General features: G+C 42.8%; 1 protein-coding gene across 1 annotated transcript in view; it reads right to left on the bottom strand.

Moving 5' to 3' along the window:
• LOC124777479 (PDF receptor-like) overlaps nucleotides 1-24,871 on the bottom strand; it is a gene marked incomplete at its 3' end in the record, with an annotated part of 233,679 nt that overhangs the window by 4,775 nt on the left and 204,033 nt on the right. Inside the window, exons 11-12 of the mRNA XM_047252914.1 lie at nucleotides 19,006-19,189; nucleotides 570-769 (exon numbers count right to left, since the gene is read on the bottom strand). Coding sequence (XP_047108870.1) covers nucleotides 570-769; nucleotides 19,006-19,189 — 384 coding nt within the window. The remainder of the gene's footprint in view (nucleotides 1-569; nucleotides 770-19,005; nucleotides 19,190-24,871) is intronic.

Below are 24,871 nucleotides of genomic sequence, written 5' to 3'. Positions count from 1 at the left end.
GCAAGGTTCGCAGGAGGGCTTCTGTGAAATTTGTAAGGTAGGAGACAAGGTAATGGTGGAAGTAGGGCTGTGAGGACGGGTCGTAACTCGTGCTTGGGTAGCCTAGTTAATAGAGCACTTGCCCGCGGACGGTAAAGTTTCCGAGTTCGAGTCTGCCAGGAACGTTTCATGTTCTGTATAGTATGGACTTGGCACCAAACGACTTTCAGCCCTCTCCTAAGATGAAAATGTGGCTGGCTGATCAGGCCTTATTGATCAATGATGAGCTTAAGGACGAATGCAAAAACGGACTGAAACTCAAGGTGGTACCATTCTTTGAAGAAGGGATAAAGAAGCTGATACACCGTACAACAAATGTTTGGACTTATGTAATCTTAGTTTATGAATAGCTTCTTATAAATGCCACATAAACTGCGCCTGTTTTCATGTCGTCCTTGCCAGTCGATCCTCTCGGTGAATCTCATGACAATGGAGTTAATTACGTTTCTCCTTCAGCTTAATGTATCTGGCTTTATGTGTGAAGAGTTGTGAGTGTGCTTCTACACTGTGTAGGAGGGGTGTGCACGCACCTGCGCTGCCGGCGGGCGGCCGAGAGCCTGGGCAGCGGCCGGCGGGTGGCGCCGAGCGCGGTGCAGGCCACGGGGCTGGGCTGGCGCCGCTCCGCGGGGATGTACACCCCTGAGAAGACGGACATGCGCCTCGCCGCCGCCTGCTGGTGCTGCCGCAGCGACAGGTACACCGACACGCTCTTCATCAGCGCCGTACGCACCTGCAGGGGGCAGTCACCAGACAAGTCACACTTAACGATTGCCATACCAAAACACAAACAATTCCCCACCTTTTAGAAGACGGCCAAGGTCCTGATGTTCAGGAAGTCGGGGAAATACCACAGCCCCCCACAACATTAGCGACCCATCAGCCTTCTGAGCTCGCTCAGCAAGATTGATGAGAAGGTGATTCTCAAACGCATCACTAGGCACTGCATAACAAATGAGCAATTCGGCTTCAGGAATCACCACTCCACAACACAACAACTCTTACGGGTCGTCGAACATATACGAGGGTTATTCCAAAAGTAAGGTCCGATTGATTGCCAAATTGAAACCACAGTGAACATCAGAAATGTTTTACTTGTAACAATTAGCTACACCTTTCAGCTACTTCTCTACGTAGTCGCCGTTCTGACTTAGACTTTTGTCATAGCGTTGTACCAACTTTTCAATAGCCTCATCATAGAAGGCAGCCGCCAGTGCTTTCCGCCAATTCTCCACGCTGGCCTACACCTCGTTGTCTGTGTCAAAATGTTGTCTTTAAAGACAGCGGTTCATGTGACCAGAGATGAAACTCAGGGGGAGACAATTGCGGACTGTATTGTGGGTAATCTAACATTTCCATTTGAAAACGATGCAGGAGCATCTTCATTGCCCCTGCAGAATGCGGCTGAGAATTGTCGTGAAGACGAAACAGCACGACAGTTATGTAATGTTGGCTGCATAGCTTCAGGCGAAATTTCTCACCAGGCCCTCGTACTTGGCGGCAGACACTATTTTCTAGACATCTTTACGCACTCACTGCGAGCTCAGAAATGAGAAGAGCGACGTGATGCTAACTGGGGCTATACTAGAGACACTACCCAACACATCTGTGCAAAGCTTTATCGGATTTTCATAGTCGTTTCCATTTCGCGACCGATCGGACCTTACTTTTGGAATAACCCTCGTAATACACGGCTTCGACACAAACAAAGCGACAGGGGCGGTGTTCCTGGACATCGAAAACGCTTTCGACCGTCTATGGCACAACAGCCTCATTCGCAAACTCAGCCATGCGGGATTCCCCGACGCGCTGGTGCGTCTAATACGCTCATACCTCACAGACAGTTGTTTCAACACTGACGTGCAGGGAAAACAATCAACACGACACGGTATACACGCGGGAGTACCCCAGGGAAGCATCCTAGGGCCCCTACTGTATAAACGATCTCCCAACCACACACAACACAACGATAGCAATCTACGCGGATGACACAGCCATCTTCGCGTAAGACTGCAAACCATCAAACATTACGTCACGCTTACAGACTGCACTCAGAGTGGCTGAGCCTTGGTTCGAGATATGGCGTGTTAGAGTAAACGCCGACAAGTGCGAAGCCGCTCTGTTCACTAGAAGACCGAAGCAATTGCGCAAACACCGATACTGCAGACCAGTAACTCTACATACGTTACCGTGAGGAAGTCAAATACCTCGGTGTCTGGCTGGACCGGAAATTACTCTGGGGGAACCACATACAACACATGACCAACCGAGCAAGCGCGCGGCCCAAACAGCTCTACCCTATGCTCAACAGGCGTACATGACACTTATTCGACCCCTAATGATGTATGCAGCTCCTGTCTGGGGATACGCTGCGCCCACACGCCTGCACCGTCTGCAGCGCATACAAAACAAAGTACTCAAAATCATAAGCAATGCTCCATGATACACACGCATCGCGGACCTTCACCGGGAATACCGACTTGAGACTCTCACGGGCATAATCCACAAACTCACCACAAGACTATACAGAAACTCCAGACATTCGCAGAACCTGTTTATTCTGAATCTGGGGAATTACGACCACAACCACAGATGGAAACATAAACGACCAAAGGACATACTTGGAAGGGCCTAACATCAATGACCAAGCACACGCAAACACAACGGTACAGGTGAGCCCCTGTTAATATGACGCCATTACTGGATATTCAGCTGGAACACACTGCCGAATAACTGGCACCACCAGGGAAGCCGTACCGTACACTGCATGCAGACAAGCTCCACCCCCCCCCCCCCAAAAACAAACAGTGAGATGATCTATGGCCGATCTCCCACTACTTTATAACGATCTCGATTGTTCCAGGAATGTAGCGGCTGCAGCAACTGGGATACATCGCTATCGCTTGCCACGGTAATGATGGATGATACCCGTACTAACAAATCCCACCTTGCATGAACTATCGCCTCAAATATGCGGTCATATAGCTTATCCAAATGTTAGTTTTCAGTTTTTCATGTAACGATCTGTTGAGGGCTCAAACAACATGCACACAGCGTTATGCAGGTTAGATTCCGATTACTGATAGCTCAGGTTGCCATGTTCACAGACGAACTTAAGCTTTATTTGTTGTAGGTACGTTACAAGCAGTGTGCTGACCACCGCCCCCCAAATCCGTATTCAGTGACCGCTGTACACTGAGAACTAAACGGCGGTCGGTCAGGCCCGTTGGGATTTACGAGACCTATTCGGACGGCCTTACACATCCTATTACGCCGCATTCCAGGAGCTGGACACTCGTATACGCGCGCCATCAGGTTTTTCCTACAGATCTGTAGAGTTTCGATGCGTCCTGAGCCGCAGAACTCTCACTGCTGTGGATGAGTTATTTCCGTATTTCAGAGAAAAATTTTTTTTCCAGTATTTATGAAACAACATATCTGCTGCCTCTTTGCGTACTATCGTTTGCAGAAGACCTCGTTTCGATAATTGAATCGTTTACGAGACATGACGACTGTTATGAGCACACGATTCACTATGCAAAAGGACATGTCTGGGGGCGCAGCGTGGCGGATATAAAACCCAGTAACTCAAGAACGATATCAGATATCCTTTTGCTCTTAATTTTAAATAAAATTTCGATATTTTATCTGTTTCATTCACTGCAGTGTATGAGCTAAAATCAACCATAAGCACAATTTACACAATGTGTTTCCCTTCTGCAAAAATCTTTAAAATTTCGTGCAACGTTTTCCTTAATTTGAATGAGCACGGTAACTACAGGATGTAACGAAAATAAATTCAATCGTTTATCAGGCGAAGATATCACACTGTAATATGTGCAAAATTAATTTTCTTTTACCTAATAGTTTTGTCGGAAACGGGTGACAAACATTTCATAGCAACCGGCAAGTCCACACAGACCGTCCGTCTGATGTAAAACACAATAACTCGAGAACGAAATGATATATCATGTTGTTCTTGTTTGATCTTCAGTCCACAAACTGGCTTGATGCAGCTCTCTATGGTACTCTATCCTGTGCAAGCCTCTTCATCTCGGGGTAACAATTGCAACCTACGTCCTGCTGAATCCGCTTGGTGTACTGGTCTCATGGTCTCCCTCTACGATTTTTACCCTCCACGTTGCCCACCAATATTAAATTGACGATCCCATGATGCCTCAGAACGTGTCCTGTCAACTGATTCCTTCTTCTAGTCAAGCTGTACCACAAATTCCTCTTCTCCCCAATTCTATTCAGTACCTCCTCACCTCCTCATTAGTCACGTGATCTACCCGTCTAATCTTCAGCATAACTAATATGACTCTAAATATGCCCACACTTTTAGAAAATTTTGACCCATGACTGGAAAACAATGCAATTCTTCCGTTAGTCAAATATTAGGTAGTAGGCTGGCCTTAGAAGTACAAAGGAGTATACGAATGGGCCTCTAACATCTGTTAAGGTAATACAAAATTGTTGTTGTTGTGTTCTTCAGTGCAGAGTCTGGTTTGATGCAGCACTCCATGATAGTCGATCCTGTGCAAGCTTCTTCATCTGCCAGTACCTACTACAACCTACATTCTTCTGAATCTGATCAGTGAATTCATCTCTTGATCTCCCTCTACGAATTTTACCCTCCACTCTGCCCTCTAATACTACATTAGTGATCACTTGTAGCCTCAGAACATGTCCTGGCAAGCGATCCCTTTTTCTGGTCAACTTGTGCTACAAATTCCTCTTCTCCCCAATTATATTCAATACCTCCTCTCTAGTTACGTGATCTACCCATTTAATATTCAGCATTCTTCTGTACTAACACATTTCGAATGCTTCTATTCTCCTATTGTCTAAACTATTTATCGTCCATATTTCAGTTCCGTACATGGCTACACTCCACACAAATACTTTCAGAAAAGGCTTCCTGACACTTAAATCTATGCCCGAGGTTAACAAATGTCACTTCTTCAGAAACGCTTTCCTTGCCATAGCCAGTTTACATTTTATATTCTCCTTATTTTGCTTCCCATATAGCAAAACTTATCTACTACTTTAGGTGTCCCATTTCCTAATTTAAATCCCTCAGCGTCACCTGATTTGGTTGGACTACATTCAATTATCCTCGTTTCGCTTTTGTTGATGTTCGTCTTATAGCCTCCTTTCAACACAGCGTCCATTCCGTTCAACTGCTCTTCCAAGTCCTTTGCTGTCTCTGACAGAATTACAATATCATCGGCGAACCTCAAAGATTTTATTTCTTCTCCCTGGATTTTAATACCTACTCCGAATTTTTCTTTTGTTTCCTTTACTGCTTGCTCAATATACAGACTGAATAACATCGGGGAGAGGCTACAACCCTGTCTCACTCCCTTCCCAACCACTGCTTCCCTTTTATGACCCTCGACTCTTACAACTGCCATCTGGTTTCTGTACAAATTGTAAATAGCCTTTCGCTCCCTGTATTTTACCCCTGCCACCTTTGAATTTGAAAAAGAGTATTCCAGTCAACATTGTCTAAAGCTTTTCTCTAAGTCTATAAATGCTAGAAACGTAAGCTTGCCTTTCCTTGATATATCTTCTAAGATAAGATGTAGGACCCGTACAGTTTCGGGTGTTCCAACATTTCTACATAATCGAAATTGATTTTCCCTGAGGTCGCGATCTACCAGTTTTTCCATTCGTCTCTAAAGTATTCGTGTTAGTATTTTGCAACCGTGACTTATTGAACTGTTAGTTTGGTAATTTTCACACCTGTCAGCACCTACTTTCTTTAGGATTGGAATGATTGTATTCTTCTTGAAGTCTGAGGGGATTTAGCCTGTCTCATACATCTTACTCAGCAGATGGAAGATTTTTATCATAGCTGGCTCTCTCAAAACCATGAGTTCTAATGGAATGCTGTCTACTCCCGGGGCCATGTTTCGACTTGTTTATTTCAGTTATCTGTCACATTCTTCACGCAGAATCATATCTCCGATTTCATCTTCATCTACGTCCTCTTCCATTTTCATTATATTGCCTTCAAATACATCGCCGTTTTATAGATCCTGTATATACTCCTTCCTCCTTTCTTCTTTCCCTTCTTTGCTTAGGACTAGTTTTCCATCTGAGCTCATGATATTCATAGAGATGGTTCTCCTCTGTCCAAATAACTCCTTACTTTTCCTTTAGGTAGTATCTATCTCACTCGTAGTGATACATGCGTCTTAATCCTTACATTCGTCCTCTAGCCGTCCCTGCTTAGCCATTTTGCACTTCCGCTCTATCACATTTTTGAGACATTTGTATTTCTTTTGGCCTGCTTCATTTGCTGCATTTATATATTTTCTCCTTTCATCAGTTAAATTCAATATCTCTTCTGATATCCATGGATTTCTACTAACCCTCGTCTTTTTACCTAGTTGATCCTCTACTGCCATCACTATTTGCCCGTTTTCTTGTACTGTATCTCTTTCCTCTGTTCTTGTTAATTGTTTCCTAAGGCTGTCACTAAAACTCTCTACAGCCTATGGTTCTCTCAGTTTACCCACGTCTCATGTTCTTAAAGTCTTACGTTTAGCAGTTTCTTCAGTTTCAGTTTACAGTTCATAACCAATAAATTATGGTCAGAGTCTACATTTGCCACTGGAAATGTCTTACAATTTAGAACCCCACTCCTAAATCTCTGTCGTGCCTTCTATATAATCTATCTGAAACCTTCCAGTGTTACCACTGCTTTTCCACGTATACAACCTTCTTTCATGATTTCTACTGCTCTCAATTGCAAATAAAATTTCGATATTGTATCCGCATGTCATTCATTGCAATATACGAACTAGAAGCTACCACACGAAAAGTTTACAAATTTCCGTTTCTCCTCTTGCTAACTCTTTAAAATTTCTTGCAAAGTGACCGCGCGGTATGAGGTGCCATGTCGCGGATTTCGTGGCCCCTCCCGCTGGAGATTCGAGTTCTCCGTCGGACATGGGTGTGTGTGATGTTCTTAGCATAAGTTAGTTTGAGTAGTGTGTAAGTTTAGGGATCGATATCTTCAGCAGTTTGGTCCCTCAGGAATTCATACACATTTGAACACACACAATGTTTTACTTAATTTGATGCAGCACATTAAGTGCGACGGAAAACGGACAGAAATTCAAGTCTTTGTCGAGTGAAGGTATGAGTCTGTAAGATGTGCAAATATCAAATATTTTTCACCTAACCGTTTTCGAAAAATCGGATGATAAGTATTTAATATCGTCCAGAACACCGTCTCTCAGCACACGCAACAACATTTGGCGAACACAAGAGCAGCCTCAGCACGGAATGCAAAGAGCTCGTATGTACCTACCAAACGGTTTGATCAGTCATGGTGGCGCGAACAGAACCCAGTGGTCAGATTTCACAGCGACGGTAACGCAAAGTGGTACGCTGTGAATATCTTGGCCGAGCACTAACAAACTGATACTCCAGTATGTCCATGGCTGCGCGACTTGTTGATTAAAATTTCATTCTTATGCGTGCTTATTTTCGGCACAGATCAAGTCCAGTGGTACAGATGAACAACTAATGAGTAAACGATGGTTATTGACATGTCGAGGCCCGTTTACGACCCAAATGAGACACGCAGTCGCTTAGGGCGTTACATTTGTTTAGACAATATATGGTAATCAATAACGAAAACTAGCACGCTTGAAAATTCTCGATAATCAAAGTAAAAAGTTTCCGTCAAAAATCGGTCACCACACGAGCTATGAATGTGTGGTTACGCGGCAACACTGTCTTCAGTATGGAACATTGTTTTAGGCCAGTGGTTCCCAAGGTGAGGGTAATTACCCCACTGCGGGGTAAAATTAAATTTCCTGGAGGGTAAAAACAAAACAATTCGATTCTGTTTCAGTCATGAAACTAAATTATTTTCGTAAGATCGAACACAGTTTGTATAAGTTATCAATGAATAATTTTTCTCAATTAGTTCATTAATTTGATGGAGGTTACAGGTTCCTCACATAGTCCACCCACTATACACAAGTGTATTGCTTTGTCTCGTAAATTGCTGATGATAAAAGTGAGACATATATGTAACAAATGCTAAAAATCTCAAGAAATGTTGTAGATAGTACCTTCAGTCGTCCAGAAATTGCTTCATTACTCGCATCGAAACAGATAAATGAATTAATTGACAGCACGACAAGGCGGTAACTACATAAGGCTGCGCACAGTAGTATTATTTTTAGTATTACTAAACTAGTTAGATACAATGCATTAACAGACTGAAGTCGTCCAATTTGTGGCAGTGCAGAGGAAAGAGATCTCACTGTATTATTATTAAGAGGTCTAGCAATCAAGTGATCCACAAACAGTAAATACAGCCACACATCTGAACTTGTCCGATTTTAAATCGGGTTGCAGCGTGGAGGTGAAGCACGCAAATTGCATCATAATTCATTCTAACACACACACACACACACACACACTAAATATCGTTAATGTTTCACATCGTTCATCATTATAAAAATAAAAGTCTTCCATGAAAAGTCTTTTATTCTACAGTTTAGTTCAGTTTAGTTAGGTGCTAAAGTTGGTGATAACATGGGGGAGGGCAGGGGGCAGCACAAGATTGGGCGAGTGGGTGGGGCGGCAAGGGGGAAAGGTGGGGGTACTTGCTAATGTCCGACTGCACTCTGGTGTAATGGTGTAAGAAAGTTTGGGAACCACTGTCTAGACGGTACAACTCTAATTATTATGTAAAGTTTCCGATTTAAGTCGACATACAATTCGATTCAAATTTCACCTTTCGCTAACCTCAACAAGAAATGCAATTGTACTATAGCATGTTACTTGTGCTAAAATGTGATTTTTCAAAACTCAAATTATTAAATACCAACTATTGGTGAACACTTTCTCCATATTTTGAGAGACTTTTTAGTCAATGTCTAGAAAAAAGTCCGATAAAGTATTTTTCAGTTGTGAATACATATGCTGAATCTCTGTGGAAACTATACCTGGCTTTGTTAAAAGACTATTGCTCATTCGCATCAGAGAAAAATTTATGCTTTTTCAGTTAGAAATAAGGGGCAGACAAACTAAAATAAGAGAGATGGAAAAAAAGTAGGTAAGCTGATTATTGTTTCAACAGTTATCACCATAACTGTTAATACAGTTGACCTTGTGTGAGACAAGACATTCAGTGCCTACATGCAAAATCATTTGCGGCTGGGCTAGCTACGGTACCGTGTTTGTACTGACAAGGGAACCTCCCCATCGCACCCCTCTCAGATTTAGTTGTAAGGTGGCCCAGTGGATAGGCCTTGAAAAACTGAACACCGATCAATCGAGAAAACAGGAAGAAGTTGTGTGGAACTATGAAAAAAATAAGCAAAATATACAAACTGAGTAGTCCATGTGCAAGATAAGCAACGTCAAGGATAATGCGAGCTAAGGGCACGCCGTGGTCCCGTGGTTGGCGTGAGCAGCTGCGGAACGAGAGGTCCTTGGTTCAAGTCTTCCCTCGAGTGAAAAGTTTATTTTCTTTATTTTCGCAATGTTATGATCTGTCCGTTCGTTCATTGACGTCTCTGTTCACTGTAATAAGTTTAGTGTCTGTGTTTTGCCACCGCACCGAAAAAGCGTGGATTAGTAGACGAAAGGACGTCCCTCTCCAATGGGAACCGAAAACATTTGATCACAAGGTCATAGGTCAACCGAATCTTCCACAGGAAAACACGTCTGATATATTCTGTACGACACTGGTGACGGCATGTGCGTCACATGACAGGAATATGTTGTCGACCCACCTCACTTGTACACTTGGCGAATGGGTAAAAAGATTCTTCTACCTTGCCCGATTTAGGTTTCTTGTGGATGTGATAATCACTCCCAAAAAAGTGATGAAAACATAAGAGTTTCTCACATAAACTGCAACAAATGAATGCAACAGTTTCACAGTCGCACAGCTTTCCCTGTGCTCTGTCAAGACATATGTTTTTAACATTTTCAGATTTTTCCGTGTGTATACGGTCAAATACTGCATATGTCCAAGCAAATCTGAACATGTACTGGAATTTTGGAGAGCGAAGTTGGATTATATAAAAAATTAAACTTTTCACTCGAGGGAAAACCTGAACCAAGGACCTCTCGTTCCGCAGCTGCTCACGCTAACCACGGGACCACACCGTCCCTGGGCTCACATTATCCTTGATGTTACTTATCTTGCACGTGGACTACTCAGTTTGTATATGTTGCATATTTTTTTCATAGTTCCATACAACTTTTTCCTGTTTTCTCGATTGATCTGTGTTCAGTTTTTCAAGGCCTATCCACTGTGCCAACTTATAACGAAATCCGAGGGGGGTGCGATGTGGACGTTCCCTTGTGAGGCGTGCACGTCTTCATCCGAAGCAAACCGACGGTCAAGAATGTCGCATCTGCATCTACACAGATACTTAGCAAATCACACTTAAGTGACTCGCTGAGGATTCATCGGACCACCTTCACAGTAATTCTCTATTACTCCACTCTCAAACGGCTCGCAGAAAGATCGAACGTTTATATCTTTCCGTGCGATCTCTGTTATCCCTTATTTCATTATGAGGATTGTTTCTCCCTAGGTCTGCGTCAACAAAATATTTTCGCATCCGGAGGAGAGAAATGGTGATTGAAATTTCGTGAGACGAAAAACGCCTTTGTTTTAAAGGTGTCCATCTCAAAACCTGTATAATGTCGGTGACATTCTGTCCCCCATCTCGTGATAATACAAGCGTGCTGCCCTTCGTTGAACTTTCTCGATGTACTCCGTTAATCCTATCTGGTACGAATCCCACACTGCGCAGCAATACTCCTAAAGAGAACTGACATGCATAGTATAGGCAGCCTATTAGGTGTCTGCCAATAATATGCATGGCCTCAGATCGTGGCTGTATGGAATATGTGTGGGTCCGACGACATGCGCGAAGGTTGTTTTAATTACGCCGTAGAAGCTTCACTGGGAAGCCTCTATCCATCCTCCACACATTCCTAATCTCTCCCCCAAGCGATTTCCATATGTTTGGACCCCTGAAGAAAGACATTTCATGGCCCTCGATTTCCTACGGACGAGCAGACAAACGCCTCGGTGCAATAATGGTTCCGTAACGAAACAGAAAATTTTTGCATGAATGCACTGGACCGTTTTCTCTCACAGAGGGATTAACGCGTTAACTGTTGTAGCGACTACTTTTGAAATAATAAAGGATTTGATTCCTTTTTTCCCATCTTTCTCGTTTTCATTTGACTGCTCCTTTTATATCACAATTTTTGACGACATTTTTTCAATGTTCTAGTACATTCGTTGGCAATTTTCTAAAATTTAGCTTGTTACTGACGAGCCTCTTCAAATGTAACTTTTGCAGTTAAATAGTTAGATGATATTTTTTGCTATTCTGTTCCGCCGTTTTCGATCGACAATGAAGTAATCCGAAAATTGAGGAACTAAAGAATATTTTTATTAAACTAAAAAGGTATGGAAATAGTATCTTTTTGTCTTTGAAATAAGTTTAATAAATAGCGCACTTTACCGATGCGAGAACAATACAATGTGCGTAGTTTCCTGTCTCTACGAAAACTTTTAGTGTTGTGTTGTTCAAATGAGTGTGAAATCTTATGGGACTTAACTGCGAAAGTCATCAGTCCCTAAGCCTACACACTACTTAACCTAAATTATCCAAAGGACCGCTCGGCTAATTTCGCGCGCCTTTTAATGTTGTCAGGAGTTGCTTAAATGGAAATCAGTTGTCTATGTTCTGATTTTTAACACTGGACCAACATTCAGAATTTTATATCTATTACGAAGGAACTACTGTTTAGTATTGTTGTTGAAAGAAAAACAAGCGTCCATAGAAAGGTAACTAATTTCTGAGTTGGTGGGCTATAACACTAAATGCTGAGTCAGTTGTGTTGAAATACTCACACCAGCACACCAGCCCCAGCTGCAGTGCGGTGCCTGCACGGTGAGCTGCGGTCACAATGTGACAACACGAACAGGCTGGGTCCTTCTAGAGAGACTGCAACACGATTACCATAGGTTCGTTCGGCTACCTTCGATGAATAGTCCAAGAAACGACATTTGAACCAAGGCACAATTATAGCGCGAATGTCACTGAAGATTAGTGGGGACAAATTACTGAAAGCTGGATTTGTATTCCGCTGACATCACGTGAGGCGCAATAGACTGGCTTGCTGTAGATCCAGCGTCAACTGGCATATTGGATGGCGGCTCCTGCGTATGGCGACGCCAACATGTCTGTATCCGACGTAGGTCAGAGGAAGCGGCGATTCTCAAGATCCATACCTCTTCCATACTTCTAGCACGTGGTATGGTTGGTAAACCCTGTTAGCATACCCTTCACGACCTGGCTACCAAACGGAACAATCCGGTAGGCTAATGCAAGACTCCACCCTGCAGCTCATAGCACAAATGACATGAGGAACTATGCATTCTTGACTGGTCTGACCAGTCCCCTGATTTGTTTCCAATCATAGCATCTGTGGGCCCGATCTGTAGAGACATAATCATACTAGCATGTGGACAGGAACAGTGACGATATTACACACCATTGTTGTATCAAGGAATTTCTTAACATATCGTTCCAAGGTACTTTGCTTCTATGCCACAACGAATAAAAACGTGTGTTCCTGCCAGTACGGCTCACATTTTATACATACGTTGATGAGTGGCATCAGTCCAGAGAAGAGCGAAACTTCAATAATTTAAAACCAATTATGTGATGAGTATCGGCCTCCATAGCTAGGTGGTAATTGCGGCTGACTACCAAGTAGAAGATCCGAGCTGGATTTCCGGTGATGCCAGAGATTTTTCTTTGGTGGGAGGGCTGGTACATCGTTGTGTAACACTTTCTGTTGTCGTTAGTGTAGTCATTAAAAGTTATTTGTAGACCGGTGTCGGATCTCAAATCAACCGACTAAAATTACTGCTATTTTTAATATCTTGTATGCAATTATTCTCTGAACTTTAATTTTATAACAAACATAAGCTTCTTATCATTTCAGAATTTGCACACTAACTTCCGCAAGCTTATATCTTTTTCCTGTTGTAAATTACATCCGAAATCGAGCGTAAAATAACTTTTAGCTTCAAAATAAAACTGTGTACATTATTGTATTTACTTTCCATTTTAATCGCCTTTCGGTGTGTGCTTTAGCGACTTTTTATCGGAAGTAAGGAAAATTAATTACGTGACTTGCTGAACGTCTTTCACGGTCATTGCACCTTTGTGCAAATAGTTTCATCCGGTTCCTACTAAGAGTTCTCTCCTATTTTCTACGAGGCTGAATGAGTCGCCTACGCTACAACTGATACAGTAAAATAAACACAGTGCGACAGACAATTTCTGTCTTAATTTCTGACCTTCCACGACGAAACGAAGTCGTTTGCCTCGTATTAAAATATAAACATTTTTATTTTGCAACATCAAGCATATAATATCTAGGCGATATTGCAAATCACAAATAGAGAACCATCGATATTAGATATCTCTACAGAACATAGTCCATGTTTACTTCTTGGTACTCTGTTGTACAACGATTTAAAACAACAAATTCGTCAGATTTTAGTAACGTCCTTCCTATATAAATGACAGATAGATGTGAAAAAGCTTAATAGAATAAACCACTTAAGAAAAAAGAAAATCTGAAAGTGCTGAACGCCAGTCATATAGTTCTAAGACTTAAGAGACTTACGTGGTTCGAATTCCGTTAATATTCCAGTCAACTTTCTTGAACTCGTTCTCAAATCTGATCTCCAACTTTTTCCATTGTTTTCCTTCATATCTGCAGACCATTTCCAAGGTGCTCTTCGGGAACACTTTCTCCCTGTTCCTGTAACTAGAAGCCCTAAGCCCTTCATCAAATATGTTTATAAAATATACTTATCAGCATTTTATCGTTATTAAATGATACGAACCAGAATGGTTGATATTTTTAATATTGTGTTAGTATTTACAACGGTTTATTTATATCCAGTCACATAATTAGATATCCCTACAGCTTCTTTGGAAAGAGACTGCCATACTTTAGAAAAATTTGAGTATAAATAATTACCGTTTACGCTGAGATATCTCTACTATATCTATCTAACGCATGTGTTGTTCGAAGAGCTACTGGAGAAAACTTAACTTATCCCGAGCAGTTCAGTGTTGTTAATATTTTCTTGATGGCGGAGATGAGAGGCGATTATTGTGGAACTTCTATATGTCGAATTAGTGCTCTCGACAAGCACCAACTGAGCCACCCATCTCAATTGCCTCATCCCACTGAGATCAAGATAAACACCACTCTCGCAGACTAAAGAGATCCTGTATGTAACCTTGAACACTGCAGTTTTGTTACCATAACTAATACTGGCCGTTTGACCCACTGCAAAATCTGATTTCTGAGATGACAATCTCTTCCACTTTCAGTATTAAGACACCAATCATCTCTCTTTTGTTTTGTTTTAGGGCGCAAAAACAACCAGCGTCATTCGCACGTATATCAAAACTGTGAAACACGAAGACAAAAACGGGATTTAAAAACGTCTTCACGACAATCCCAATCGAAGGAAGAGAGCTAAAAACAGGGACGCGCAGAGTGATCTATAAATTGCGCCATAGAGAAACGGAGGTCGGGAACTAAAAGTTAAGTGGTCGTCGCCATATTGCTACGCGGATCAAAAATAAAACGCAGTCGACAGCCGGCGCAACGTTCGTTTAAACGGCCGATAACTCAGACGAAACCCAAACAGAAACATAAACGGTTAAAAAATGGGCATTCCGTCAGGAAATAGCGGATAGTTTAAAGTTGGGTGCAATGTGCACGAAGTGGTGAGGGACCGACACTTAACAAGTAGCGATGGCTAAAAAGGCAGGGCCCAATACGCAATCTAGTTAAAATGACCTCCTCGCAGCGGAAGGGCCGAGAGGATACCGTCCAAGGCGCTGGGAGAGGCTAAATAACCTGGAGCTCATCCCTATCAAGGGAGGACCAGTGGCGATGCCAGAGTGACACCTCCTCCTGACAGACGAATTCGAGGTACGAGGATTGCAGCTTCGGCAGCACCGTCAGCAGCTTCGTTTCCTGTCACAGCGACATGACCAGGGACCCATATAAACCGCACAGTGGTCCCATCAAGAGTGATCAAATGACAGTTTTCTGGACCCGTTTCACTAAGGGATGGGCGATGTAGAGCACACAGAGACTTTGAAGGGCACCGAGAGAGTCTGAGGAGATGTGACAATTGAGAAGTCTGTGTCACTGGATGTGCTCCGTGGCCTGATACAGGGCGAAGAGCTCCGTTGTAAACACTGAGCAGTGTGCCCGAAGCTGATACGACGCCTGTGAAGAAGGCATACCCAACGCTACCGTCAATTCGAGAGCTATCAGTGCACACAAAGTCACTATCGCCAAGTTCCATGCGAAGGTCGTGAAAGTGAAGGCGATAGAGCAAGGCTGGGGCAGTGTACTTGGGAAGCGAATGAAGGCCAAGGTGAGCACTGACCGCTGCACGAAGCCAACGTGGTGAAGGGTTCACACCCACCTGGAAAGTAGCAGGTAGCGCTAAGTTAAACTGCCGGAGCAAGAGCGGAAAGCGAACTCCAGGAGGTAAAAGAGATGAAAGACGCGCCCTATACTGGCAATCAAAGAAGTTATCGAGGAGGGAGGCATAGGACGGGTGGCCACGAATGACAGACAAACGCTATGAATACCTGCTGAGGAGAAAGTCAAGGCCTTAGAACAGCGGTAGTTCTGCAGCTTCTGCGTACAGACTCTCAACAGGGCTAGTGTAAAACGCGTCAGTGGCCAAACGGACGCCACGATTATGAATAGTATTGAGACAGCATAAGAGGGACGGACGGGCTGATGCATAAACAACGCTCCCGTAGACGAGTTTCGAAAGGACAAGGCACCGGTACAAACACTAATGCACTTTATCAACGATAATTGAAGGAATTAGAAGAACAGTTGAACGTAATGGACAGTGTCTTAAAACGAGGGTATAAGATGAACATCAACAAAAGCAAAACGAAGATAATGGAATGTAGTCCAATTAAGTCGGGTGACGCTGAGGGGATTAGATAAGGAAATGAGACACTTAAAGTAGTAAAGGAGTTTTGCTATTTGGGGAGCAAAAAACTGATAATTGTCGAAGTGGAGAGGATATAAAATGCAGACTGGCATTGGCAAGGAAAGCGTTTCTGAAGAAGAGAAATTTGTTAGCATCCAGTATTGATTTAAGTATCAGGAAGTCGTTTCTGAAAGTATTTGTATGGAATGTAGCCATGTATGGAAGTGAAACATGGACGATAAATAGTTTAGATATGAAGAGAAAAGAAGCTTTCGAAATGTGATGCTACAGAAGAATGCTGAAGATTAGATGGGTAGATCACATAACTAGTGAGGAAGTATTGAATAGACTTGGGGAGAAGAGGAGTTTGTGGTACAACTTGACTAGAAAAGGGAATCGGTTGGTAGGACATGTTCTGTGGCATCAAGGGATTACCAATTCGGTACTGGAGGGCAGCGTGGAGGGTAAAAATCGTAGAGGGAGACCAAGAGATGAATACGCTAAGCAGATTCGCAAGGATGTAGGTTGCAGTAGGCATTGGGAGATGAAGCAGCTTGCACAGGATAGAGTAGCACGGAGAGCTGCATCAAACCAGTCTCAAGACTGAAGACCACAACAACAACAACAACAACAATTGAAGGTGTGGGCTTGAGAGGCAGCCTTAATTTCCTGAAACTGAAGGAGGTGCAGTCGGCCTGCATTGTACACGGATGGTTTTCCGGGTGCAAATCACTTTCATTGCGATCTGTCACAGAGAAATCTCTAAACGTTAGTCATAATCGGAAAATTCTGAGAAAATAATGTTGAATAGCTTCAATAAATTGGAAAATTTAAGTTACGAAGTGGGAGCGTGGACTATCGGAATTCTGAAGAGGTGTATGTATTGTACCAAAATGTAACCATTGTGATTTTGGAACATTAACAGTGGTATATGAAACTCTGTATGCCAATTCATAATGATTTCACCACATTCTCTCCAGACTAAAGTGAAAAGAGAATGATTTTGTACATTAAAACAATAGTCATCGGTAAAGTACATATGCGTCATCAATTCATTCCTTGTCCAATCTCGATGTTACTGACACCACATTAATCTGACTCATCTCAGGACCACTGCCGTACATCTACCGGACAGTTCGATTGATCTGACTCTCCAGGTCAACTGAAGCATGCGATACAACCAGTTGGCTTTGACTAATGACATCATAGCTTGCTGATGGATGTTAATGTCATTGTTTTCGGGCCATAGATACAAAATAGGTTATCCTCTGTGGTGAGGAGCCATCAATGTAAATTTAAATAAATGAATGTGACGTAAGACGGGGCTGGACCTGTACGATTTTTGTCACTTGTATTAATTTAAATCACATGTTCATTCCATTTCATTCGGCACTTATTTTCATTCTTAATGAGTGTGAGATAATTTGGAAGAATTGTTTTTCATTCTGGACAAGTTTTACTTTTTGCTTTTCCTTTGTAGCTACGGATTTATCTTCTATGCGTATGGAGGAGTTGAAGCAGAGTTCGTGAACTGCAGTACTGAGTACAAATTTTGCAGTTGTCACTTTTATTTCGCTTCCGCTAGCACTATTTTTACTACGATACACGTTAAATTTGTCTCCCAAACTTCAGTTGACCTATATAGGTCCTGATTTTCAGTCGAATGAAGTATGAGATACATGTATCAATTGAAGAGTGGAAAGAATAGGATGCTAATTGCAGCTGACACGAAGAAAGCAATTTCTATCCCATACTTCAGTTGACCTACATAGGTCAAATGAAGAATGGGATACTAGTGATAGCTAAGACGAAAAAGTCGGCATAACCCACGTTAAATTTGTATCCTGTGCTGAAGTTAACCTACGCATATCAGTTCGGGATACAACTCATATATTTCAACCTAGCTATTCCATACTAACGTTACTTCTGACTCTGTTTGTCCCTTCTTTTTTGCAGTAGCATCCCAACACCTTCAGGTGAGCTATGTAGCTCATTGAAGAATAGGATTCTAGGATTCAAAGAGGAGATGTACTTAACATTATGTTCGAAATGTGAATGTACGTGATATACGTCTACGATGTGTTTTCTCTGGCAAGCATTCTTTTGTTTCTCCACATTCGTCTTTGCTGTTAAATCTGTGCAATACATCATCTGTGGCAACTGCTGACGTCTTTGGTCAAAGCCGACGGGGTTGTATCCCATTCTCCAGTAATCCCGACTCTCCGCTACAAAGCTGGTCGAGAAACTGCAGGAAACGAGACTGCTGGAACTTCTGCGGACAATGACCTTGCATGGCTGGGTATGATCCCACTCTTTAAGGTTAGACGTCGATCCCGTTGTGCAGAGGTTACTCTTGGTCGACACTCTACTAGCTGTGACGGACTACCAGGTGTCCCCACTAAAAGCTGTTGATGCTGTAGTTTATGTAAACATTGATGATATGTTCAGTTTATTACCTTTCGTTACGTTGGAATTATGTACCTGTGCGAAGGCAGGTGTATTCCTTTCCTACACTAAATTGAGCTGCCTACAATTCGACACTGCACTCCCATTGGGCTCGAGTGAGGTTCAGTTATTTCTCTGAACTCCAAAATGCAGGCCTTACATCATTTACCTAACTCAAGAAAAACACAAGTCTGGTTCCTTTGAAAGGGGTACTGCTAATTTCTTTCCGCATCTATGCACAACAACAGGCACGTGCTCCACCTCTCTGATATCATGTTCACTCTTTCTTGCATTCTGATGCAGATAGCATGATTCCCACAATCGGTTTTTTAATTACAAGCATTTCACGTGTAAGCCTCTCAAGAGACCACAATCGTTACAGCTCGCTAAATGAATGCATGCAACAAGGTAGTTAATTGGATAGCAAACAGTTTGAACGGCATAATACGTACCTCGCCGTTGAGGAAGCAGTAGAGGCAGGCTATGAAGAAGCCCTGGAAGGAGACGAGGAAGTGCGTGGCGTAGGACCAGAGCGCGAACTCCCATGCGGCCCTGTCCAGGGGGGCGTCCGCCATGTTGACCAGGTTGGTGATCCCCAGCAGCGGCAGCAGCACCACCGCCGCCCGCACCGCTTTCCTGGTGACAACAATAGAGAAAAGCTATAAAAAAGTCCTTGAAAGGGACAAGGATATGTGTTGTGTTGGCAGAAGAGCCAACACCGTGTTACTAGTGGAGGCCGAAATGCACGCGTTTCAGCTGACGCAGGCTGGCGTGTGGAGGGAAGAACTATACTGACGTGAGGTCTGGAACATGACAAGGAATTAGAATTCAGAAAGCGGACGTAATTAGTTTGATATTTAAATTTAATCCATTAATGATGAACGTCGCTCTTGACGGTACATGATTCACAATATTGTATGTTCAGAATTCATTCTAATTACTGAATATAGCGCTTTCTAGGTCGTAGCAAATGACGTAGCTGAAGGCTATTCTAAACTGTCGTCTCTGCACATGAGAGCGTATGTAGACATTGAAACATCGCTAGCAAAGTCGGCTGTCCAACTGGGCGAGTTCTAGGGAGTCTCTCTAGACTAGACCTGATGTGTGGCGGCGCTAGGTCTCCAATCACTGACAGTGGCGACACGCGGGTCCGACGTATACTAACGGACCGTGGCCGATTTAAAGGCTACCACCTAGCATGTGTGGTGTCTGGCGGTGACACCACAAATTGCATTAAAACAGTGCGTAATCTCCTTTCCGAACTTGGTCAAATATACAGGTGATTGTGTATTGAACCTTCTCATGGGCTCAAACTGCTGAGGTCATCGTTCCGTAAGCTTATGCACTACTTAATCTAACTTACGCTAAGGACAACACACACGCCCATGCCCGAGGGAGGATTCCAACTCCGGTGGGGGGCGGGGGGAGCCGGCTGGACCGTGAAATGACGCCAGAAAGCGTGGCTACCCCGCGCAGTTAGTTAACTACAACATTAACGTCACACCACTGCCACCACAGCACTTTCTTGGTAATAACTGTAGAGGAATACTACGAAAAATTCCTGGAAGGTCACGTGAAACTGCATCGAACCTAAACATGAAGTGCCAAGCAGCTGTGTGCTGCCACCCCACCAGTTTCCTGGTGACAACAGCAGAGGAATGTAGCACAGAAGTCCTGGAGGGAGACCAGGAATCGCATAAAATCAAAGCACAAACTCCAAGTGGGTCCTCTCCAGAACGGCATCCGCTGTGTTGGACAGGTTCGTGATCGCCAGCAGTGAAATCAGCGCCACTGACACCGCACCAGTGTTTTGGTGGGAACAATAAAGTAATGTTATCAAGAAATAAAGGAAGCAGACTAGTAACTGCGTCCAATAAGAGCACGAACCCCGAGACGGTCTTATCCAGTGATGCATCAACTATGTTGAACAGGATCGTGATCTCCAGCAGTGACGTCATCGCAATTGCCACAATACCTATTTCTGGTGACATCAGTTGTTGTTGTTGTTGTTGTTGTTGTCTTCAGTCCTGGGACTGGTTTGATGCAGCTCTCCATGCTACTCTATCCTGTGCAAGCTTCTTCATCTCCCAGTACCTACTGCAACCTACATCCTTCTGAATCTGCTTAGTGTATTCATCTCTTAGTCTCCCTCTACGATTTTTACCCTCCACGCTGCCCTCCAACGCTAAATCTGTGATCCCTTGATGCCTCAGAACATGTCCTACCAACCGGTCCATTCTTCTTGTCAAGTTGTGCCACAAGCTCCTCTTCTCCCCAATTCAATTCAATACCTCCTCATTAGTTATGTGATCTACCCATCTAAACTTCAGCATTCTTCTGTAGCACCACATTTCAAAAGCTTCTATTATCTTCTTGTCCATACTATTCATCGTCCATATTTCACATCCATACATGGCTACACTCCATACAAATACTTTCAGAAACGACTTCCCGACACTTAACTCTATACTCGATGTTAACAAATTTCTCTTCTTCAGAAACGCTTTCCTTGCCATTGCCAGCCTGCATTTTATATACTCTCTACTTCGACCATCATCAGTTATTTTGCTCCCCAAATAGCAAAACTCCTTTACTACTTTAAGCGTCTCATTTCCTGATCTAATTCCCTCAGCATCACCCGACTTAATTGGACTACATTCCATTATCTTCGATTTCCTTTTGTTGATGTTCATCTTATATCCTCCTTTTAAGACACTGTCCATTCCGATCAACTGCTCTTCCAAATCCTTTGCTGTCTCTGACAGAATAACAATGTCATCGGTGAATCTCAACGTTTTTATTACTTCTCCATGGACTTTAATACCTACTCCGAATTTTTATTTTGTTTCCTTTACTGCTTACCCAATATACAGATTGAATAACATCGGGGAGAGGCTACAACCCTGTCTCACTCCCTTCCCAACCGCTGCTTCCCTTTCATGCCCCTCGACTCTTACAACTGCCATCTGGTTTCTGTACAAATTGTAAATAGCCTTTCGCTCCCTGTATTTTACCCCTGCCACCTTCAGAATTTGAAAGAGATTATTCCAGTCAACATTGTCAAAAGCTTTCTCCAATTCTACAAATGCTATAAACGTAGGTTTGCCTTTCCTTAAGCTTTCTTCTAAGATAAGTCGTAGGGTCAGTATTGCCTCACGTGTTCCGACATTTCTACGGAATCCAAACTGATCTTCGCAGAGGTCGGCTTCTATAAGTTTTTCCATTCGTCTGTAAAGAATTCGCGTTAGTATTTTGCAGCTGTGACTTATTAAACTGATAGTTCGGTAATTTTCACATCTGTCAACACCTGCTTTCTTTGGGATTGGAATTATTATATTCTTGTTGAAGTCTGAGGGTATTTCGCCTGTCTCATACATCTTGCTCACCATATGGTAGAGTTTTGTCAGGACTGGCTCTCCCAAGGCCGTAAGTAGTTCTAATGTAATGTTGTCTACTCCCAGGGCCTTGTTTCGACTCAGGTCTTTCAGTGCTCTATCAAACTCTTCACGCAGTATCGTATCTCCCATTTCATCTTCATCTACATCCTCTTCCATTTCCGTAATATTGCCCTCAAGTACATCGCCCTAGTATAGACCCTCTATATACTCCTTCCACCTTTCTGCTTTCCATTCTTTGCTTAGAACTGGGTTTCCATCTGAGCCCTAGATATTCGTACAGGTGGCTCTCTTTTCTCCAAAGGTCTCTTTAATATTCCTGAAGGCAGGATCTATCTTACCCCTAGTGAGATAAGCCTCTACATCCTTACATTTGTCCTCTGGCCATCCCTGCTTAGCCATTTTGCACTTCCTGTCGATCTCATTTTTGAGACGTTTGTATTCCTTTTTGCTTGCTTCATTTATGCATTTTTATATTTTCTCCTTTCATCTATTAAATTCAATATTTCTTCTGTTACCCAAGGATTTCTACTAGCCCTCGTCTATTTACCTACTTGATCCTCTGCTGCCTTCACTACGTCATCCCTCAGAGCTACCCATTCTTCTTCTACTGTCAATTGTTCCCTTATGGTCTCGCTGAAACTCTGTACAACCTCTGGTTTAGTCATTTTATCCAGGTCCCATCTCCTTAAATTCCCACCTTTTTGCAGTTTCTTCAGTTTTAATCTACAGTTCATAAGCAATAGATTGCGGTCAGAGTCCACATCTGCCCCTGGAAATGTCCTACAATTTAAAACCTGGTTCCTAAATCTCGGTCTTACCATTATTTAATCTATCTGATACCTTCTAGTATCTCCAGGATTCTTCCATGTATACAACCATCTTTTATGATTCTTGAACCAAGTGTTTCCTATGATTAAGTTATGCTCCGTACAAAATTCTACCAGGCGGCTTCCCCTTTCATTTCTCTCCCCCAATCCATATTCACCCACTATGTTTCCATCTCTCCCTTTTCCTACTCTCGAATTCCAGTCACCCATGACTATTAAATTTTCGTTCCCTTTCACTACCTTCTTTAAGTCATCACACATTTCATCAATTTCTTCATGATCTGCATAGCTAGTTGGCATATAAACTACTACTATAGTAGGCATGGGGTTCGTGTCTATCTTGGCCACAATAATGCGTTCACTACGCTGTTTGTAATAACTTACCCACACCCCTATTTTTTTATTCATTATTAAACCTACTTCTGCATTACCCCTATTTGATTTTGTATTTATAACCCTCTATTCAACTGACCAAATGTCTTGTTCCTCCTGCCATCGAACTTCACCAAAATCCACTATATCTAACTTTAACCTATCCATTTCCCCTTTTTAAATCTTCTAACCTACCTGCCCGATTAAGTTATCTGACATTCCACGCTCCGATCCGTAGAACGCCAGTTTTCTTTCTCCTGATAAAGACGTCCTCTTGAGTAGCCCCATCCTGGAGATCCAAATGGGGGACTATTTTACCTCCGGAATATTTTACCCAAGAGGACGCCATCATCATGAAACCATACAGTAAAGCTGCATGTCCTCGGTAAAAATTACGGCTGTAGTTTCCCCTTGCTTTCTAGCCGTTCGCAGTACCAGGACAGCAAGGCCGTTTTGGTTAGTGTTACAAGGCCAGATCAGTCAATCATCCGGACTGTTGCCCCTGCAACTACTGAAAAGGCTGCTGCCCCTCTTCAGGAACCACACGTTTGTCTGGCCTCTCAACAGATACCCGTCCGTTGAAGTTGCACCTACGGTACGGCCATTTTCCTGGTGACATCAGTAGAGGAATGTTACGAAGAAATGCGTGGCTTATGACTATAGTGCAATGTCCAATGTGTACTATTCCAGGTGGCATGCACCATGTTTAACAACCTGACGATCCCTAGCAGCAGCCTCGACCAGAAACGTGTGCACAGCTTTCCTGTCGACAGCAGTATGAGAGGAGTGTACCCACCAGAAACTCAGTAACTAATCAGGGCTACTGTGCTCATATGTGTACAATATTGCTGTTGTGAAGAGGTATGTCTCAAATAAGTTTCAGAACTTCAATCGTGCAGAGGAAAAATCTTTCGTTTCAATAGGCAACCTAATTGTCCCCAAAACAATATCAGAAAGTAAATCAAATCGATCGGTGTGGAATTTAAGCTGGTAAGTACTGCACACCGGTGGGACGTGGGCAATGAGATGCCAAATGAGACCTCCACATACACTAGGACACTGCTAGGCACTGCCTCTAGGTCTACATCCACATTGCAGCTCAGCGAGCTACCTTACGGTATGTTGCGTAGGTTACTTCACGTGTAACGGGCATTTCTCCTTTGCCTGCTCGTGTGATGACCAGCGCAAGAAGTGAGATCGAAAGCTGCGCTGTATGCCCATCAGGTCTTTTCGGGAAATACGTAGGATGAACCCAAGCCTCACTGATAATATTACTTTTTGCTGTGGAATATTTTCTAAGTATTGTGGTACATGCGATCTATGCTCTCCGTTACCTCATTACACAATAATAATAAAGATGTGATTTACTTGGTTCGTTTCCTCGAATAACTCTGTTTCCCTGAAAATACCTTCAGAACAGTAAAGAAGCCTGTAATACACTATTTTACAAGTAAAATTTTATCACAGTGCGTTCAGTCTCGACAATCAGTGTAGAGTGCACTACGTAACAGTTCCATAGCTTAAAAATTAAAAGGAAGGTCAGCTTTGGCCTTAATATTGATGGTTTATTGATAGCAAATTCGATTTTCAGTTACATAGTGATCATCTTCAATGCTGATGGAAGTTAAAAATTTCACACAGCGATGAGTGAATAACAACAAAGAACCACAAATAAACCTGAGTATAAACCAACTGTTGGAAAAAACATACCAGTGGTGTAC

This window comes from Schistocerca piceifrons, chromosome 2 (assembly GCF_021461385.2).
Source record: "Schistocerca piceifrons isolate TAMUIC-IGC-003096 chromosome 2, iqSchPice1.1, whole genome shotgun sequence".
In the NCBI taxonomy this organism is placed as follows: Eukaryota; Metazoa; Arthropoda; class Insecta; order Orthoptera; family Acrididae; genus Schistocerca; species Schistocerca piceifrons.
This window is presented reverse-complemented; position numbering and strand designations above follow the sequence as displayed.